General features: G+C 42.6%; 1 protein-coding gene across 1 annotated transcript in view; it reads left to right on the top strand.

Annotated features, from left to right (window-relative positions):
• The window catches only part of LOC311132181 (SLAM family member 8-like), a 99,843-nt gene extending 86,791 nt beyond the window's left edge, over positions 1-13,052 (top strand). The window contains exons 5-7 of the mRNA XM_084165400.1: positions 11,045-11,103; positions 12,657-12,734; positions 12,849-13,052. Coding sequence (XP_084021526.1) covers positions 11,045-11,103; positions 12,657-12,734; positions 12,849-12,923 — 212 coding nt within the window. The 3' untranslated portion in view covers positions 12,924-13,052. The remainder of the gene's footprint in view (positions 1-11,044; positions 11,104-12,656; positions 12,735-12,848) is intronic.
• The last annotated feature ends 5,982 nt before the right edge of the window (positions 13,053-19,034 follow it).

Below are 19,034 nucleotides of genomic sequence, written 5' to 3' on the forward strand. Positions count from 1 at the left end.
TGGTGAAGTATGTGTTTTGGTTTGTCTAGGGGTTTGTAGGTTTAATGGGGTAATGTCTTGTCTAGGTGTTTGTATGTTGATGGCTGCCTAGATTGGTTCTCAATTGGAGACAGCTGTGGTTTATTGTCTCTAATTGGGAGCCATATTTAAGGCAGCCATGGGCATCATGTGTTTGTGGGTAATTGTCTATGTTGAACGTTTGTTGCTTGTCGGTGCACTTACGTTATTTAGCTTCACGGTCGTTTGTTGTTTTCTGTAAGTTTTGGATAGTGTTCGGTTTCGTGTTTTTCTCTCTTCCTTAATAAAGAGATGTATTTTGCACACGCTGCGCCTTGGTCCGCTTCCTCTACCTTAGACGATCGTGACACCTTCTTTCTTTTCTTCAAAACTATTGAGCGTGCCGTCTTTAGCCAACTCTCTTGCTATCTCTCTCAGAATGACCTTCTTGATCCAAACCAATCAGGTTTCAGGACTGGTCATTCAACTGAGACTGCTCTTCTCTGTGTCACGGAGACTCTCCGCACTGCTAAAGCTAACTCTCTCTCCTCTGCTCTTGTCCTTCTAGACCTGTCTGCTGCCTTTGATACTGTGAACCATCAGATCCTCCTCTCCACCCTCTCCGAGCTGGGCATCTCCGGCACGGCTCACTCCTGGATTGCGTCCTACCTGACCGGTCGCTCCTACCAAGTGGCGTGGCGAGAAGCTGTCTCCGCACCACGTGCTCTCACCACTGGTGTCCCCCAAGGCTCAGTTCTAGGCCCTCTCCTTTTCTCCCTATACACCAAGTCACTTGGCTCTGTCATATCCTCACATGGTCTCTCCTATCATTGCTACGCTGACGATACACAACTAATCTTCTCCTTTCCCCCTTCTGATAACCAGGTGGCGAATCGCATCTCTGCATGTCTGGCAGACATATCAGTATGGATGACGGATCACCACCTCAAGCTGAACCCTGGCAAGACGGAGCTGCTCTTCCTCCCGGGGAAGGACTGCCCGTTCCATGATCTCGCCATCACGGTTGACAACTCCGCTGTGTCCTCCTCCCAGAGTGCGAAGAGCCTAGGCGTGACCCTGGACAACACCCTGTCGTTCTCCGCCAACATCAAGGCGGTGACCCGCTCCTGCAGGTTCATGCTCTACAACATTCGGAGAATACGACCCTGCCTTACACAGGAAGCGGCACAGGTCCTAATCCAGGCACTTGTCATCTCCCGTCTGGACTACTGCAACTCGCTGTTGGCTGGCCTCCCTGCCTGTGCCATTAAACCCCTACAACTCATCCAGAATGCCGCAGCCCGCCTGGTGTTCAACCTTCCCAAGTTCTCTCACGTCACCCCCCTCCTCCGCACACTCCACTGGCTTCCAGTTGAAGCTCGCATCCGCTACAAGACCATGGTGCTTGCCTATGGAGCAGTGAGGGGAACGGCACCTCTGTACCTTCAGGCTCTGATCAGTCCCTACACCCAAACGAGGGCATTGCGCTCATCCACCTCTGGCCTGCTGGCTCCCCTTCCTCTGCGGAAGCATAGTTCCCGCTCAGCCCAGTCAAAACTGTTCGCTGCTCTGGCACCCCAATGGTGGAACAAGCTCCCTCACGACGCCAGGACAGCTCCCTCACTCACCACCTTCCGGAGACATTTGAAACCCCACCTCTTTAAGGAATACCTGGGATAGGATAAAGGAATCCTTCTACCCCCCCCCCCCCCCCCAATTGTAAAGTGGTTATCCCACTGGCTATAGGGTGAACGCACCAATTTGTGAGTCGCTCTGGCTAAGAGCGTCTGCTAAATGACGTTAATGTGCCCTTGAGCTAGGCACTTAACCCTAATTGCTCCTGTAAGTCGCTCTGGATAAGAGCGTCTGCTAAATGACTAAAATGTAAATGTAAAATGTAAGACTAAGTAGAGATATTAGTGTATTACCTGTATGTTTCAGATGCTGCTGCTGCTACTGCTGGACCAAGTGATGTGATGTACGCCCAGATTCAACTCAAAAAGTTGGACAAGAAAAAGAAAAGTAATTCTCAACTGTCACATGAATTTATACAAAATGCAGCAGTGTTTTTTACTCAAAAAAAAGTCCTCCATGGGCCTCCCGAGTGGCTCAGCGGTCTAAGATACTGCATCGCAGTGCTTGAGGCGTTACTACAGATCCGGGTTCGAACCCGGCTATTTCGCAGTCGGCCGCAACCGGAGACCCATGAGGCGGCACACAATTGGCCCAGAGTCGTCCGGGTTAAGGGAGGGTTTGGCCGGCAGCGATGTCCTTGTCCCATCGCGCTCTGACACAGTCGCCAGTTGTACAGTGTTTCCTCCGACACATTGGTGCGGCTGGCTTCTGGGTTAAGCGAGCATGTGTCAAGAAGCTGTGCGGCTTGGCAGGGTCATGTTTCGGAGGACGCATGGCTCTCATCCTTCGCCTATCCCGAGTCCGTACGGGAGTTGCAGCGATGGGACAAGACTGTAACTACCAATTGGGGAGAAAAAGGGGTAAAAAAAATTTAACAAAAAAAGTCCTCCTCAGAAATGCCAAGACAGAGAAGGCTACAGGTAAGACCCATTCTACAGGTTGGCAATCAGTGAAATCTAAATGTGGGATTTTGGAGTTTCGATGAAAATGCAGAATAAGGAATAAGCTATTTCCATCATTTGTTGACTGGAAATTTCAATTTTCAGCATCAACTGGACCTGTTGATGTGACCTATGCTGACGTTGACCTTAAACAGAAGGCCAAAGCCAAGAAGAAGAAAGGTCAGACTAGACATCCCTCCTTCCATATTCCCCCTATCATAACCTCACACCTCGTTGACCCCTTATTGACTAGCTGTATATTATTATGTATATAACTGTTCTATTATTCTGATGTTTATCCTCACCCCTTACAGAAACAGAAACCCCACCTGAGGCAGATTCGGTCTATTCTCAAGTGAAGCCAGTCACAGCCCCAGGTAAGACTAATAGCCATATGCTATTGATACTTAATATGATACTAATATGGAACTAATGCTCTGATATCAAATTTAAAGTATGTAAGAGTTTGTTTGACTGCATGTCCTAAACAACTAAACAACTTTGTGTGTTGATATGTTGCAGGTCCTTGAGGGGGGCAGGGATGGACGGATGGAGGGATGGAGAGATGGAGAGATGGAGGGACACACCATCAGAGGAGGAGCAGAAGGAACCCGGGAACATGGATTATGCACGCTCAACGAACGCACGCAAGCACACACACACACGCACAAACACACACAATAACACCTTTTACATTAAGGATTTTTTTCGTATTTTATTTACCAACAGATATATTGTATTTACGCATGGTTTAATTGTGTATTACTGTAACAATTTTGTTTAATTATATGGTGTAATGATGATGGATCTTATCTGCAGCTACAGCAATTGTATCTGTTTTGTATTGTGTATTGAATTGTATTGTTTTGTTGTTGATATAACATCTTTTAATACAGTATTTGTTCATGTCTTTAAACACATGAGCTGTACGTAGGAGAGAGGGTAAGGACACGCCATGTGTTTTGGATGTCACTGGGGGGGTGACAGAAGGTCGGCGTGCCAAGATAGATTGGGGGCCACTGGTGCTAATCTTAGAAGGAGTATGTGACGGAATGGCCTGGCTAGGGTGCCACACGATACCATGTAGGGGGATCCTAATGTAGGAGATGAGTGACACTCAATAATGGTTGGCAACTGTTGGATGGAAGTAGCTTGGAAAGTATTATATAAACTGAGAGATTTTTATATGTAAGTCATTCGGATGACAAGAGGCTACACCCGTACCGCTTGTCATGTTAAATAACTTTGAATCAACTCTCCATCTAAGTGTTTAAATATTGTCTTACATCCTGAAGTACGAGATACCAGAGAAACTCGTCATAATACATTTTAATACATTTACAACTGTTATCTTTGATTTATTATGTCTGTCATTCAGATGATAGAATAACATATTTGAATATGAATTTCCAAAATAGTATAAGTATATATTTTTCTTCTAATGAGCTGTACTTTTACAATATCTTTGTATTGAGCTTTTTTAATAAACTATTTTTATCCACCAGATGGAATGAGTGCTTTCTTACAGTAAATGGATATTGTCATCATCATCAACTTTTCAATATAACCTTCTTTGGTCAAACTTCCTTTCAGCCTAATATAGATCTTAGGCTTTGAACACACCAACTGCGTCATTGCGGTTTGGTACACCAGAAGTACATTCATTTCCAATGGAACGCTGCGTTTGCCTTGCAGCATTGCGTTGCAGAGGCAGTCGCAGTGCGTTCTGTGTGGTGCATACGTTGGATTTATCGAACGTATGTGTCAAACTGTATGCGTAAACGGGTTGACAGCAATGGTAGCAGAAAATGAATGTTGAACTTTTGTTGCACACATATCTAGATGATGCTGCATACTATTATGCGCAATGATGCAGTTGGTGTGTTCAAAGTGTTAGGCTTCACAATGTGTGAATTAAAGGGGCAATCTGCTATTGCTACATCCATTGTTGGACTTAATTATATATACCCGTTGAATCTTGAAGAATATAATATAAATGCCTCATGAGCAAAGTTAAAATGTCATAACCCATCAGCTGAAGACCCATTGAGATTTTCAGAATGACTTTTGGGGGAAGGGTGTGCCTGAAAAGAACAGTTCTTCTCAGTTTTATGATGTCATATACACTCTGCAAGAGTTCTGAGGAGCTGGTTAGTACTGGTACTGTGTATCACTTCCTCTTTAATATTGAAATGTGGACATGCACATCTACGATGGCAAAGGGGTCTTCCAAGTAAGCAAAGGTCAGACTCATGAGCCAGGGTGTGGGATTTACATGGAAACTATATTGAATATTTCCATTACTGTGTTGAATTCCAAGTAGAAGACGGGCCTGTGTCAGTAACCTGGGACCCACTACCTTCCGATAAAGGTGGCAGGTGTTTGATGTCCCTCAGCCACACTAACCTATGAGCATGCAGAAGAAGTCATGCAAACACTTCTCCAGGCATATGAAGCATATATGAAAATGCACACACACACTGTTATGATATTTTCTCTCTCTCTCGCTCTCTCTAACACCCCCACTCTCTTTCTCTTCCTATCTTTCTCACGCTCTGTCTCTCTCTCTATCTCTCTATCACTTTCTCTCTTTCTCTCTCTGTCTCTGTCTCGCTCTCTCTCTCCTCCCCCGAACCCTCTCTCTCCCTCTATCTTTCTCTGCAACTTTGAGTGGTCTGCTCATAAAGTAGCAACGCTACCGGTATCTGTGAAACACCATGACCATTAACCACACAACCACCAGCAGCTAGGAAACACATGCTCCAAAACCACCACTGATCAGCACAGTGACAGACCCCAAACACACCCACACCTCATTGTCTAACTCTCAAGCTGAGCGAAGTGTTTTTTTCAGAGAGCAACTATAGAATATTACTTCCTTTTCAACTAACATACAGGAATAATTTTACAGAACAGCAGCCCTCATCAAAAGGAAGTATCTGCTCTTTCTCTACTCTTTCTTCTCTGTGTGTTTTGGTTAGTCAACTGCTAGCTACCAGTGATAGTGATAGATAAGGACATACAGCCAGAGGAAACAGTCATACAACGCCTTAAAGAGATGTCTGGTGGTCCCTTCTCCTGCTTCTCCGAACAGGGAATACTCCTTCTCCTACTCTCCAACCTCCACTATGGTAGGATTTGTAAAAATAATAATATTTCTCCTGTTCATGCTTTGTATCTATTGCATGTGCTTTCTTGCATTATAAAGTTAGTAAAACAATAAGCTTTCTCTAACTTCCTTGTTGTTCTTTGCATGGTGTGTGTTGACTGTAGAATGCCTAGTCATCAGTGATTGATTGGATATTTCAAATATTTTGCTTCATTACTGTGTGATAACACCTACATAATACCTATATTTAGCAAAATGTCATGATGAAGTGATTCTGCAGTTTTGAATGAGTGTAAATGGTGTGGTTGAGTCAGCAGCTGTTGCAGTGTTTCTGGAACACAAAAGATCTTACGACCCTGTGCTAGATGCACGTCATTCATAGAATTTAAGGCCATATGAGACTGTATCGAATTATTGTTTCTATTACATAATAAGATACACCGTAGGACTAGGATAACTGCAGTTATGCCCTAAATACCACACTTCATTGAGCTGTAACTTTATTTTGTCTTAATTCATGACAGAGCTGTCTTTGTGTAAAGGTTTATCATACCTTGTTTCAGACTGACATGTATTTATAATGTCGCCCATGCAGTATATGATGCATTTCTGGTGAATAATTAAACAGTAAACACAGTGTGATTTGTACTTGTGAGCTGAGGAGGGGTTATCAGATCCACCCCCACTTCTCTTTTCCTGTCATCTCATACTGTTCTGTTGAATGTGGGGGAGGAGTGGACTTTAATGAAGTGAAATAAAACGCACACACTCAGATACGTAAAGATATAAATTGCAAATATGTAAAGTGCCATTTACAGTATAAATGAAACCTGGAAAAGTGCTATATAAATCCAATCCATTATTATCTATGAATTGATTGGATAACAAATCAAATTTTATTGGCCACATGCGCCGAATACAACAGGTGCAGACATTACAGTGAAATGCTTACTTACAGCCCTTAACCAACAGTGCATTTATTTTTAATAAAAAAGTAAAATAAAACAACAACGAAAAAGTGTTGAGAAAAATTAAATAACAGTAGGGAAGCTATAAATACAGGGGGGTACCGGTGCAGTCAATGTGCGGGGGCACCGGCTAGTTGAGGTAGTTGAAGTAATATGTACATGTGGGTAGAGTTAAAGTGACTATGCATAAATAATTAACAGAGCAGCAGCAGCGTAAAAAGATGGGGTGGGTGGGCAGTGCAAATAGTCTGGGTAGCCATAATTAGCTGTTCAGGAGTCTTATGGCTTGGGGGTAGAAGCTGTTGAGAAGTCTTTTGGACCTAGACTTGGCACTCCGGTACCGCTTGCCGTGCGTTAGCAGAGAGAACAGTCTATGACTAGGGTGGCTGGAGTCTTTGACAATTTTGAGGGCCTTCCTCTGACACCGCCTGGTATAGAGGTCTTGGATGGGAGGAAGCTTGGCCCCAGTGATGTACTGGGCCGTACGCACTACCCTCTGTAGTGCCTTGCGGTCGGAGGCCAAGCAGTTGCCATACCAGGCGGTGATGCAACCAGTCAGGATGCTCTCGATGGTGCAGCTGTATAATTATTTGAGGATCTGAGGACCCATGCCAAATCTTTTCAGTCTCCTGAGGGGGAATAGGCTTTGTCGTGCCCTCTTCACGACTGTCTTGGTGTGTTTGGACCATGATAGTTCGTTGGTGATGTGGACACCAAGGAACTTGAAGCTCTCAACCTGTTCCACTACAGCCCCGTCGATGAGAATGGGGGCGTGCTCAGTCCTCTTATTTTTCCTGTAGTGATCACATAGTCATCCGGAACAGCTGGTGCTCTCATGCATGCTTGTATGTTGCTTGCCTCGAAGCGAGCATAGAAGTGGTTTAGCTCGTCTGGAAGTCTTGTGTCACTGGGCAGCTCGCGGCTGTGCTTCCCTTTGTAGTCTGTAATAGTTTTCAAGCCCTGCCACATCCGACGAGCGTCAGAGCCGGTGTAGTACGATTCAATCTTAGTCCTGTATTGACTCTTTGCCTGTTTGATGGTTCGTCGGAGGGCATAGCGGGATTTCTTATAAGCGTCCGGGTTAGAGTCCCGCTCCTTGAGAGCGGCAGCTCTACCCTTTAGCTCAGTGCGGATGTTTCCTGTAATCCATGGCTTCTGGTTGGGGTATGTACGTACGGTCACTGTGGGGACGACATCATCGATGCACTTATTGATGAAGCCAGTGACTGATGTGGTGTACTCCTCAATGCTATCTGAAGAATCCCGGAACATGTTCCAGTCTGTGCTAGCAAAACAGTCCTGTAGCTTAGCATCTGCGTCATCTGACCACTTTTATATTAACCGAGTCACTGGTGCTTCCTGCTTTAGTTTTTGCTTATAAGCAGGAATCAGGAGGATAGAGTTATGGTCAGATTTTCCAAATGGAGGGCGAGGGAGAGCTTTGTATGCGTCTCTGTGTGTGGAGTAAAGGTGGTCTAGAGTTTTTTTCCCCCTGGTTGCACATTAAACATGCTGGTAGAAATTAGGTAGAACGGATTTAAGTTTCCCTGCATTAAAGTCCCCGGCCACTAGGAGCGCTGCCTCTGGATGAGCGTTTTCCTGTTCACTTATGGCCTTATACAGCTCATTCAGTGCAATCTTAATGCCAGCATTGGTTTGTGGTGGTAAATAGACAGCTATGAAAAATATAGATGAAAACTCTCTTGGTAAATATTGTGGTCTACAGCTTATCATAAGATACTCTACCTCAGGCGAGAAAAACCTCGAGACTTCCTTAGTATTTGATTTTGTGCACCAGCTGGTGTTTACAAATATACACAGATCGCCACCCCTTGTCTTACCGGAGTCAGCCGTTCTATCCTGCCGATGTAGCGTATAGCCCGCTAGCTGTATATTGTCCGTGTCGTCGTTCAGCCACGACTCGGTGAAACATAAGATATTACAGTTTTTAATGTCCCGTTGGTAGGATAACCGTAATCTTAGGTCATCCAATTTATTCTCAAATGATTGAAGATTGGCTAATAGGATTGATGGGAGAGGCAGTTTACTCGCTCGCCGTCGGATCCTTACAAGGCACCCCGACCTACGTCCACGATATCTCCGTCTCTTTCTCATGCGAACGACGGGGTTTGGGCCTTGTCGGGTGTCTGTAGGATATCCTTCGCGGCCGCCTCGTTGAAGAAAAAATCTTCGTCCAATACGAGGTGAGTAATCGCTGTCCTGATATCCAGAAGCTCTTTTTGGTTATAAGAGACGATGGCAGAAACATTATGTACAAAATAAATTACAAATAACGCGGAAAAACACACATAATAGTACAATTGGTTAGAGGGCTGTAAAACGGCAGCCATCTTCTCCAGCGCCATTCTCTTTGCATTGCAGTGTATTATTGTGTAATTATTCATGTAGGCACACTGTAACAAGTATTACAGTGTAAAAATGAGTAATTACAATACTTGCTACCCCATACATACATGAATAATTACACAGCAGTAAGTGTAACCATTGATTGATGTCAGAATGCCAGTGTCAATTTTTGTGTTTCAGGTGTGGGTGTTTCTTCATACCTGTCATTCCACAAGACAGTAGGGGACTCTGTGACGATGCCTGCAGGCTTAGAGGGGCAGAATGTCACCCTAATTAAGTGGAGGTATAGCGAAACGGATATTGCAGAATTCGACTCAGAAGTTGTGTATTTCAAAATATCCCAGTTCGAGGGGAGACTAGAAATGAATGACAATGACTTCAGTTTAACAATTAGGAAACTGACTCTGCAAGACTCAGGGGAATATCTAGTTATTGCTGAAACAGACAATCAAATTCCCACTAAGGCTGTGACTCTGCAGGTTCACGGTAGGCAGCTACTTTTCAATGACTATAGTGTTAATGACATCTTCCATCCTTTGTTTTACACTCTGGTAACATCTTGTTGACGACTGATTACTCTCTCTCTCTCTCTCTCTCTCTCTCTCTCTCTCTCTCTCTCTCTCGCTCTCTCTCAGAGCCTATATCCAAGGTGGTGATCCAGACAGACATCAAGCTATTGGCCAACCACTCCTGTTCAGTGTGGCTGGTGTGCAACGCATCCAGTTACTCCAACCTCACCTACACCTGGAAGAGAGACAATGAGATGTACATGGACGTCCAGCAGATTCACTTCTCTCTCTCACCAGCTGAGGGAGACATTAGTGTAACGTGCAACGCCTCCAACATAATCAGTTGGAAATCAGTTGCCTTAGCGACAGTAAAGTGTAGTAATGACACAACCGACCCAGGTCCGTAGATATCATAATAATCCCTTCCAAACACTTTTCAGGGTGCTTATACACTTATGTTGTCAAATATAATATGTAATACTTATGATTACATTTACATCATTTAGCAGACACTGTTATCCGGCTCGGGGATTCAAATCAACAACCTTTCGGTTAATGGCCCCATGCTCTAAACTGTGTGTGTGTGTGTGTGTGGGAGGGGGAGTACAGTAGTGTGTACAGGTAAGTGCCGAAATAAAGGAAACACAAACATAAAGTGTATTAGTAAGGCGTTCCTTGGCTTGGATTGTACAATTGTCTGGAACTCTGTTGGAGGGATGGAACACCATTCTTCAATGAGAAATTACATAATCTAGTGTTTTGTTGATGGTAGGTGAAAAACGCTGTCTCAGGCGCCACTCCAGACCCGAATCTCCCATAAGTATTCAATTGGGTTGAGATCTGTTGACTGACTGACACACACACACACACACCCTTTAAACCCCCTATGCTCCTTTGAGACCCCTCTTTAAAAGTCCCTGAGATCTCTTCTTGTAGCCATGGTAGTGAAAAGAATGGGCAACTGGGCATTTTTATACATGACCCTAAGCATGACGGGATGTTAATTGCTTAATTAACTCAGGAACCACACCTGTGTGGAAGCACCTGGTTTCAATTTTCTTTGTATCCGTCATTTACTCAAGGGTTTAGTTTATTTTGGCAGTTACCTGTATAAGTTATAGAGCCCTGTAATCTTCATCGTATTGTATAGTCTAATCATGTGTGTTGTACAATATGTGACAGGACTGGCATGGTATACCATCTACATCGGAGTATCAGTAGGAGGCGCTGTGGGGCTGATCCTCACTGTAGCTGTGGCAGTGTGGTGCTGCAGGGGCCGCCGTGACACAGGTATGTACAGCTTAGGGCACTTAACTATACTTACAGTTACATTTCAGGTAGTTCTAGAAATATTGTTCAGCTGATATGATTTTTTTTTCTTCCATTTGGGGATTTGCTAGAAATTGAAAAAAGTGTGAGACCCCTCATCAGTATTGTTTATTAATTCCTGGGTATGTTTGTTGATATCCTGTTTAAAATGTATCTGATTGGTTGATATTTTGTTCTTATCAAACACAGCAGATCTACCTGACAACACAATATATGCTGATGTTATGGACAACACAATAATTAAAGATGTAAGTATGCATTGCCGTTATTATGTACAGTGAGGGAAAAAAGTATTTGATCCCCTGCTGATGTTGTACGTTTGACCACTGACAAAGAAATGATCAGTCTATAATTTTAATGGTAGGTTTATTTGAACAGTGAGAGACAGAATAACAACAAAAAAATCCAAAAAAACGCATGTCAAGAATGTTATAAATTGATTTGCATTTTAATGAGGGAAATAAGTATTTGACCCCCTCTCAATCAGAAAGATTTCTGGCTCCCAGGTGTTTTTTATACAGGTAACGAGCTGATATTAGGAGCACACTCTTAAAGGGAGTGCTCCTAATCTCAGCTTGTTACCTGTATAAAAGACACCTGTCCACAGAAGCAATCAATCAATCAGATTCCAAACTCTCCACCATGGCCAAGACCAAAGAGCTCTCCAAGGATGTCAGGGACAAGATTGTAGACCTACACAAGGCTGGAACTGGCTACCAGACCATCGCCAAGCAGCTTGGTGAGAAGATGACAACAGTTGGTGTGATTATTCGCAAATGGAAGAAACACAAAATAACTGTTAATCTCCCTCGGCCTGGGGCTGCATGCAAGATCTCACCTCGTGGAGTTGCAATGATCATGAGAACGGTGAGGAATTAGCCCAGAACTACACGGGACGATCTTATCAATGATCTCAAGGCAGCTGGGACCATAGTCACCAAGAAAACAATTGGTAACACACTACGCCGTGAAGGGCTGAAATCCTGCAGCGCATGCAAGGTCCCCCTGCTCAAGAAAGCACATATACAGACCCGTCTGAAGTTTGCCAATGAACATCTGAATGATTCAGAGGAGAACTGGGTGAAAGTGTTGTGGTCAGATGAGACCAAAATCGAGCTCTTTGGCATCAACTCAACTCGCCGTGTTTGGAGGAGGAGGAATGCTGCCTATGACCCCAAGAACACCAAACCCACCGTCAAACATGGAGGTGGAAACATTATGCTTTGGGGGTGTTTTTCTGCTAAGGGGACACGGCCAAGGCAACAAAGGAGTGGCTCAAGAAGAAGCACATTAAGGTCCTGGAGTGGCCTAGTCAGTCTCCAGACTTTAATCCCATAGAAAATCTGTGGAGAGAGCTGATGGTTCGAGTTGCCAAACGTCAGCCTTGAAACCTTAATGACTTGGAGAAGATCTGCAAAGAGGAGTGGAACAAAATCCCTCCTGAGATGTGTGCAAACCTGGTGGCCAACTACAAGAAACATCTGACCTCTGTGATTGCCAACAAGGGTTTTGCCACCAAGTACTAAGTAATGTTTTGCAGAGGGGTCAAATACTTATTTCCCTCATTAAAATGCAAATCAATTTCTAACATTTTTGACATGCGTTTTTCTGGATTTTTTTGTTGTTATTCTGTCTCTCACTGTTCAAATAAACCTACCATTAAAATTATAGACTGATCATGTCTTTGTCAGTGGGCAAACGTACAAAATCAGCAAGGGATCAAATACTTTTTTCCCTCACTGTATCTGAATATGTGGAAGCTGTATGTACTGTATTGTAATGGGCTGTATTTTTATTCCAGACAAGATCAAACAGTCAGGTAAACCCAATGTCATTCTATGAGACTGTCAATGATCTGGTTTTACCAAGATTGAACAAGGTAAGATATAAAAGGTCATAATCTTAAAATGTCTGTGATTGAATGGAATTTTAGAATTGTCTATTCCTTTCTTGATGCTGAAACAGTTTCTTCTTGATTGTCTGTCACATTTAGCCGCAGACTCTGTATGACAAGCTCAGGTTTGGACGCCCAGAAGCCCCCCCTTCTCCTCTCCAGGAAGTACTGTGAGCTGAACAGTATGTGGTCATAGGGGTCTTCCATTTACTGTATATAGAACCCTCTGCATCCTCTGCACTTTACACGTGTAAATTCTGTAGATAGGCCTAGATGTTACTGTTTAATTTCATCATTGCTTACTTTTTCATGATTGTAATCTTCTCCCTGATCCTCATTGAAGTCGGAAGTTTACATACAAATTAGCCAAATACATTTAAACTCAGTTTTTCACAATTCTTGACATTTAATCCTAGTAAAAATTCCCTGTCTTAGGTCAGTTAGGCTCACCACTTTATTTTAAGAATGTGAAATGTCAGAATAATAGTATAGAGAATGATTTATTTCAGCTTTTATTTCTTTCATCACATTCTCAGTGGGTCAGAAGTTTACATACACTCAATTAGTATTTGGTAGCATTGCCTTTAAATTGTTTAACTTGGGTCAAACATTTCGGGGAGCCTTCCACAAGCTTCCCACAATAAGTTGGGTGAATTTTGGCCCATTCCTCCTGACAAAGCTGGTGTAACTGAGACAGGTTTGTAGGCCTCCTTGCTCGCACACGCTTTTTCAATTCTGCCCACCAATTTTCTATAGGATTGAGGTCAGTGCTTTGAGATGGCCACTCCAATACCTTGACTTTGTTGTCCGTAAGCCATTTTGCCACAACTTTGGAAGTATGCTTGGGGTCATTGTCCATTTGGAAGACCCATTTGCGACCAAGCTTTAACTTCCTGACTGATGTCTTGAGATGTTGCTTCAATATATCCACATAATTTTCCTTCCTCATGATGCCATCTATTTTGTGAAGTGCACCAGTCCCTCCTGCAGCAAAGCACCCCCACAGCATGATGCTGCCACCCCCGTACTTCACGGTTGGGATGGTGTTCTTCGGCTTGCAATTTCCCCCTTTTTCCTCCAAACAAAACGATGGTCATTATGGCCAACCAGTTCTATTTTTGTTTCATCAGACCAGAGGACATTTCTCCAAAAAGCACGATCTTTGTCCCCATGTGCAGTTGCAAACCGTAGTCTGGCTTTTTTATGGCGGTTTTGGAGCAGTGGCTTCTTCCTTGCTGAATGACCTTTCAGGTTATGTCGATATAGGACTCGTTTTACTGTGGATATAGATACTTTTGTAACTGTTTCCTCCTGCATCTTCACAAGGTCCTTTGCTGTTGTTCTGGGATTGATTTGCACTTTTCGCACCAAAGTACGTTCATCTCTAGGAGACAGAACGCGTCTCCTTCCTGAGAGGTATGATGGCTGCGTGGTCCCATGGTGTTTATACTTGCATACTATTGTTTGTACAGATGAACGTGGTACCTTCAGGCGTTTGGAAATTGCTCCCAAGGATGAACCAGACTTGTGGAGGTCTACAATTTTTTTTCTGAGGTCTTGGCTGATTTCTTTTGATTTTCCCATGATGTCAAGCAAAGAGGCATTGAGTTTGAAGGTAGGCCTTGAAATACATCCACAGGTACACCTCCAATTGACTCAAATGATGTAAATTAGCCTATCAGAAGTTTCTAAAGCCATGACATCATTTTCTGGAATTGTCCAAGCTGTTTAAAGGCACAGTCAACTTAGTGTATGTAAACTTCTGACACACTGGAATTGTGATACAGGGAATTATAAGTGAAATAATCTGTTTGTAAACAATTGTTGGAAAAATTACTTGTGTCATGCACAAAGTAGATGTCCTAACCGACTTGCCAAAACTATAGTTTGTTAACAAGAAATTTGTGGAGTGGTTGAAAAACGAGTTTTAATGACTCCAACCTAAGTCTATGTAAACTTCCGACTTGAACTGTAAATAGATATAACCTTTTATTTTGAAGAGATTCAGGCTTACATAACTTGTTTGATTAAGTTGTATTGTATTGAGTACATAGTTGTACATTTTCCTTTTATTAAAACATTTTAAATACCTAATCTTCAGCCACATTCACATCAATTCAACATGATATATATGATCGCAAACTCTTTGCAATCAGACAATGACTAGATCTTACTACAATAATACTGTCTTTAAATATTGAGAGGAAGGCGATAAATAGAAAATAGAAAAGGAAAGGCGATAAATAAAATACAGCTTCACTGTAAGACCTTTCTGTAATTTCAATAGTAAAACACTGCAGAATGCACAGTAACAAACCTTGAATGTGTTTTAAAGAATTAATGCTGTTGATTACACAGCATTATGGGTAAAATGCTGAGAAATATTGTTATTAACTTTAATTGGAAGATTCCTTTAATATTTCTCTAACATACTGTATTTCTTTACAGTAATAGCTTATGCCTACTGTAGATTAAAATGTTTAGTTTCAGGCGCCAACCTCATTCTGTCGGGTGAGACTATTCTAGTAAATATAAATACAAAATAAATCACCCAGATAATAATTGTAGTACATTTTAGTCATTTAGTAGACGCTCTTTTCCGGAGCGACTTACAGTAGTGAGTGCATACATTTTCATACTTTTTTCATCCTAGTCCCCCGTGGAAATCAAACCCACAACCCTGGCTTTCCAAGCACCATGCTCTACCAACTGAGCTACACAGGATCAGGCTTCCCTGAACCGTGACCGCTGGGTGCCATAGTGAATAAACGGAGTGCAGATTCGTGACCGTTATGCACCATTGCTACAGAGAAAACGCCTTGTTTCTAGCAACTGTTAAAAATATATGACCCATTTACCCGTGCAACGTTTCTTTCTTTCACTGTTAAAAAATCTTGTTGTTTTTACAGTATTATACAATAAACTAACAGCAATGTACCGTATTAATTATTTACGGTAAATTGCCATAAATCGCAATGCACTTTGGGTGTAACTGGTCAATTATATCATAAATTCCAATGAAATGTTGGTTTAACAGTACATTACTTTATAGAATACAGTACCCTACCGTATCTTTGGAGCGCCAAAACCTTTTGGCCACTACTGGGTGCGTGGTATTGTTGTTTCTGGCTCATGAATATATTTTGAGGCGTGCCTTGTAAGAGGCTACATTTGTTGAGAGTGCTGTACCAATTTAACAGATACAGTGGGGAAAAAAAGTATTTAGTCAGCCACCAATTGTGCAAGTTCTCCCACTTAAAAAGATGAGAGAGGCCTGTAATTTTCATCGTAGGTACACTTCAACTATGACAGACAAAATGAGGAAAAAAAATCCAGAAAATCACATTGTAGGATTTTTTATGAATTTATTTGCAAATTATGATGGAAAATAAGTATTTGGTCAATAACAAAAGTTTCTCAATACTTTGTTATATACCCTTTGTTGGCAATGACACAGGTCAAACGTTTTCTGTAAGTCTTCACAAGGTTTTCACACACTGTTGCTGGTATTTTGGCCCATTCCTCCATGCAGATCTCCTCTAGAGCAGTGATGTTTTGGGGCTGTCGCTGGGCAACACGGACTTTCAACTCCCTCCAAAGATTTTCTATGGGGTTGAGATCTGGAGACTGACTAGGCCACTCCAGGACCTTGAAATGCTTCTTACGAAGCCACTCCTTCGATGCCCGGGCGGTGTGTTTGGGATCATTGTCATGCTGAAAGACCCAGCCACGTTTCATCTTCAATGCCCTTGCTGATGGAAGGTGGTTTTCACTCAAAATCTCACGATACATGGCCCCATTCATTCTTTCCTTTACACGGATCAGTCGTCCTGGTCCCTTTGCAGAAAAACAGCCCCAAAGCATGGTGTTTCCACCCCCATGCTTCACAGTAGGTATGGTGTTCTTTGGATGCAACTCAGCATTCTTTGTCCTCCAAACACGACAAGTTGAGTTTTTACCAAGAAGTTATATTTTGGTTTCGTCTGACCATATGACATTCTCCCAATCCTCTTCTGGATCATCCAAATGCACTCTAGCAAACTTCAGACGGGCCTGGACATGTACTGGCTTAAGCAGGGGGACATGTCTGGCACTGCAGGATTTGAGTCCCTGGCGGCGTAGTGTGTTACTGATGGTAGGCTTTGTTAATTTGGTCCCAGCTCTCTGCAGGTCATTCACTAGGTCCCCCCGTGTATTTCTGGGGTTTTTGCTCACCGTTCATGTGATCATTTTGACCCCACGGGGTGAGATCTTGCATGGAGCCCCAGATCGAGGGAGATTATCAGTGGTCTTGTATGTCTTCCATTTCCTAATAATTGCTCCCACAGTTGATTTCTTCAAACCAAGCTGCTTACCTATTGCAGATTCAGTCTTCCCAGCCTGGTGCAGGTCTACAATTTTGTTTCTGGTGTGCTTTGACAGCTCTTTGGTCTTGGCCATAGTGGAGTTTGGAGTGTGACTGTTTGAGGTTGTGGACAGGTGTCTTTTATACTGATAACAAGTTCAAACAGGTGCCATTAATACAGGTAACGAGTGGAGGACAGAGGAGCCTCTTAAAGAAGAAGTTACAGGTCTGTGAGAGCCAGAAATCTTGCTTGTTTGTAGGTGACCAAATACTTATTTTCCACCATAATTTGCAAATAAATTCATACAAAATCCTACAATGTGATTTTCTGGAAAAAAAATGCTCAATTTGTCTGTCATAGTTGACGTGTACCTATGATGAAAATTACAGGCCTCTCTCATCTTTTTAAGTGGGAGAACTTGCACAATTGGTGGCTGACTAAATACTTTTTTTCCCCACTGTATGTTGGTAGTAGTGCCCCAACATTTAAATGTGTTTAGAGGAAAGATTGGTTTGCCTTGCTGATGCATGACCCATGTGACTACACAGCGACCTGTGACTTACTGGTCTGGAAACTCCGGCTTGAAAAAGGGGGAGGTCTTGCCAACGGGCTTTTGGGAAAATACTAATTTACCAGCTAGCTAGCTAGCTAGTTCTAGTCTTCAAGAAGCAACAAAAACAGACTCAAATTCTGACATTCGTGTGCCCGCTAAAGACTGTGGTGGACGGAGGAACAAATCTGCGAGGCAACAGTCATGGGTCTCAGATCGGTGTTTGTGGAGGAAGACAAGAACGCTATATGGGAGAGTGCATGCAACCTTGTCTTCGGAAGTTGTGCATGAAGTTTATATGACCTGCCAGTGGAGGCTCCTTAGAGGAAGAAGGGGAGGAACATCCTCCTCAGTGAATTTCATAAATCTACAAATATTAAAACATTAAAAAGTTATCGTTTTTAGATAAAACTATACTAAATATATTCACGTCACCAAATCATTTATTAAAACACATTGTTTTGCAGTGAAGGTCTACAGTAGCCTCAACAGCACTCTCTGGGGTAGCACCATGATGTAGCCAGCCGGAAGACATCTAGTTTCCAATACAAAACCTTGGAGGCTCATGGTTCTCACCCCCTTCCATAGACTTACACAGTAATTACGACAACTTCCAGAGGACGTCCTCCAACCTATCAGAGCTCTTGCAGCATGAACTGACATGTTGTCCACCCAATCAAAGGATCAGTGAATTAATCTAGTAGTGAAAGCATAAGCTACAGCCAGCTAGAACTGCAGTGCATAAAATATGGTGAGTAGTTGACTCAAAGAGAGAGAATTTCTTCAAAAATGAAGGAGAAGCAAGAGAGAAAGAGAAAGAGAGAGAGATATTTATATTTGCTATATTTTGTTGTATTTTTTTCACTTTCACTTAAAGATGCACTATGCAGAAATCCCTCCTATATTTCCTGGTTGCTAAAATTCTAATAGTTAGCTTAATTTCAGTGTATGTTACAAAACAAGCAAGTATATTGTAAAGAATCATTGTACCATCGAAACCACTGTGAAATATATTTTCCATAACCAAAAATATTGTATATTCAGCTGTTTGAAGCTGGATTACAAAAGCGAAAGTAAAAGACGCAAATATGAAACTTAAGAACGGGAAGCATAGAAATAGCACACACAGAACAGATCTAGCGCTTCTTAGACTTGCTTTCAATGATAATGACAGATCTATAACACACATTTCTATGTGAAGTTGGTCATCTAATGCAGCTAGCTAGTTTAGCTTACTCAGACACCCGTATAGCTGACTATGGCTATCCAACACTGGAACTCTTCCTTGTCATGGTAAACATTTGGCTTTATTAATTTATTGCCACATGGGCCGCCGGTGTAACTGCTAAACTGCTTGCAGTACACTGTCCTGCATGATTGTAGTGTGTT

Source organism: Coregonus lavaretus, assembly GCF_964263955.1.
Source record: "Coregonus lavaretus genome assembly, chromosome: 7".
Classification (NCBI taxonomy): Eukaryota; Metazoa; Chordata; class Actinopteri; order Salmoniformes; family Salmonidae; genus Coregonus; species Coregonus lavaretus.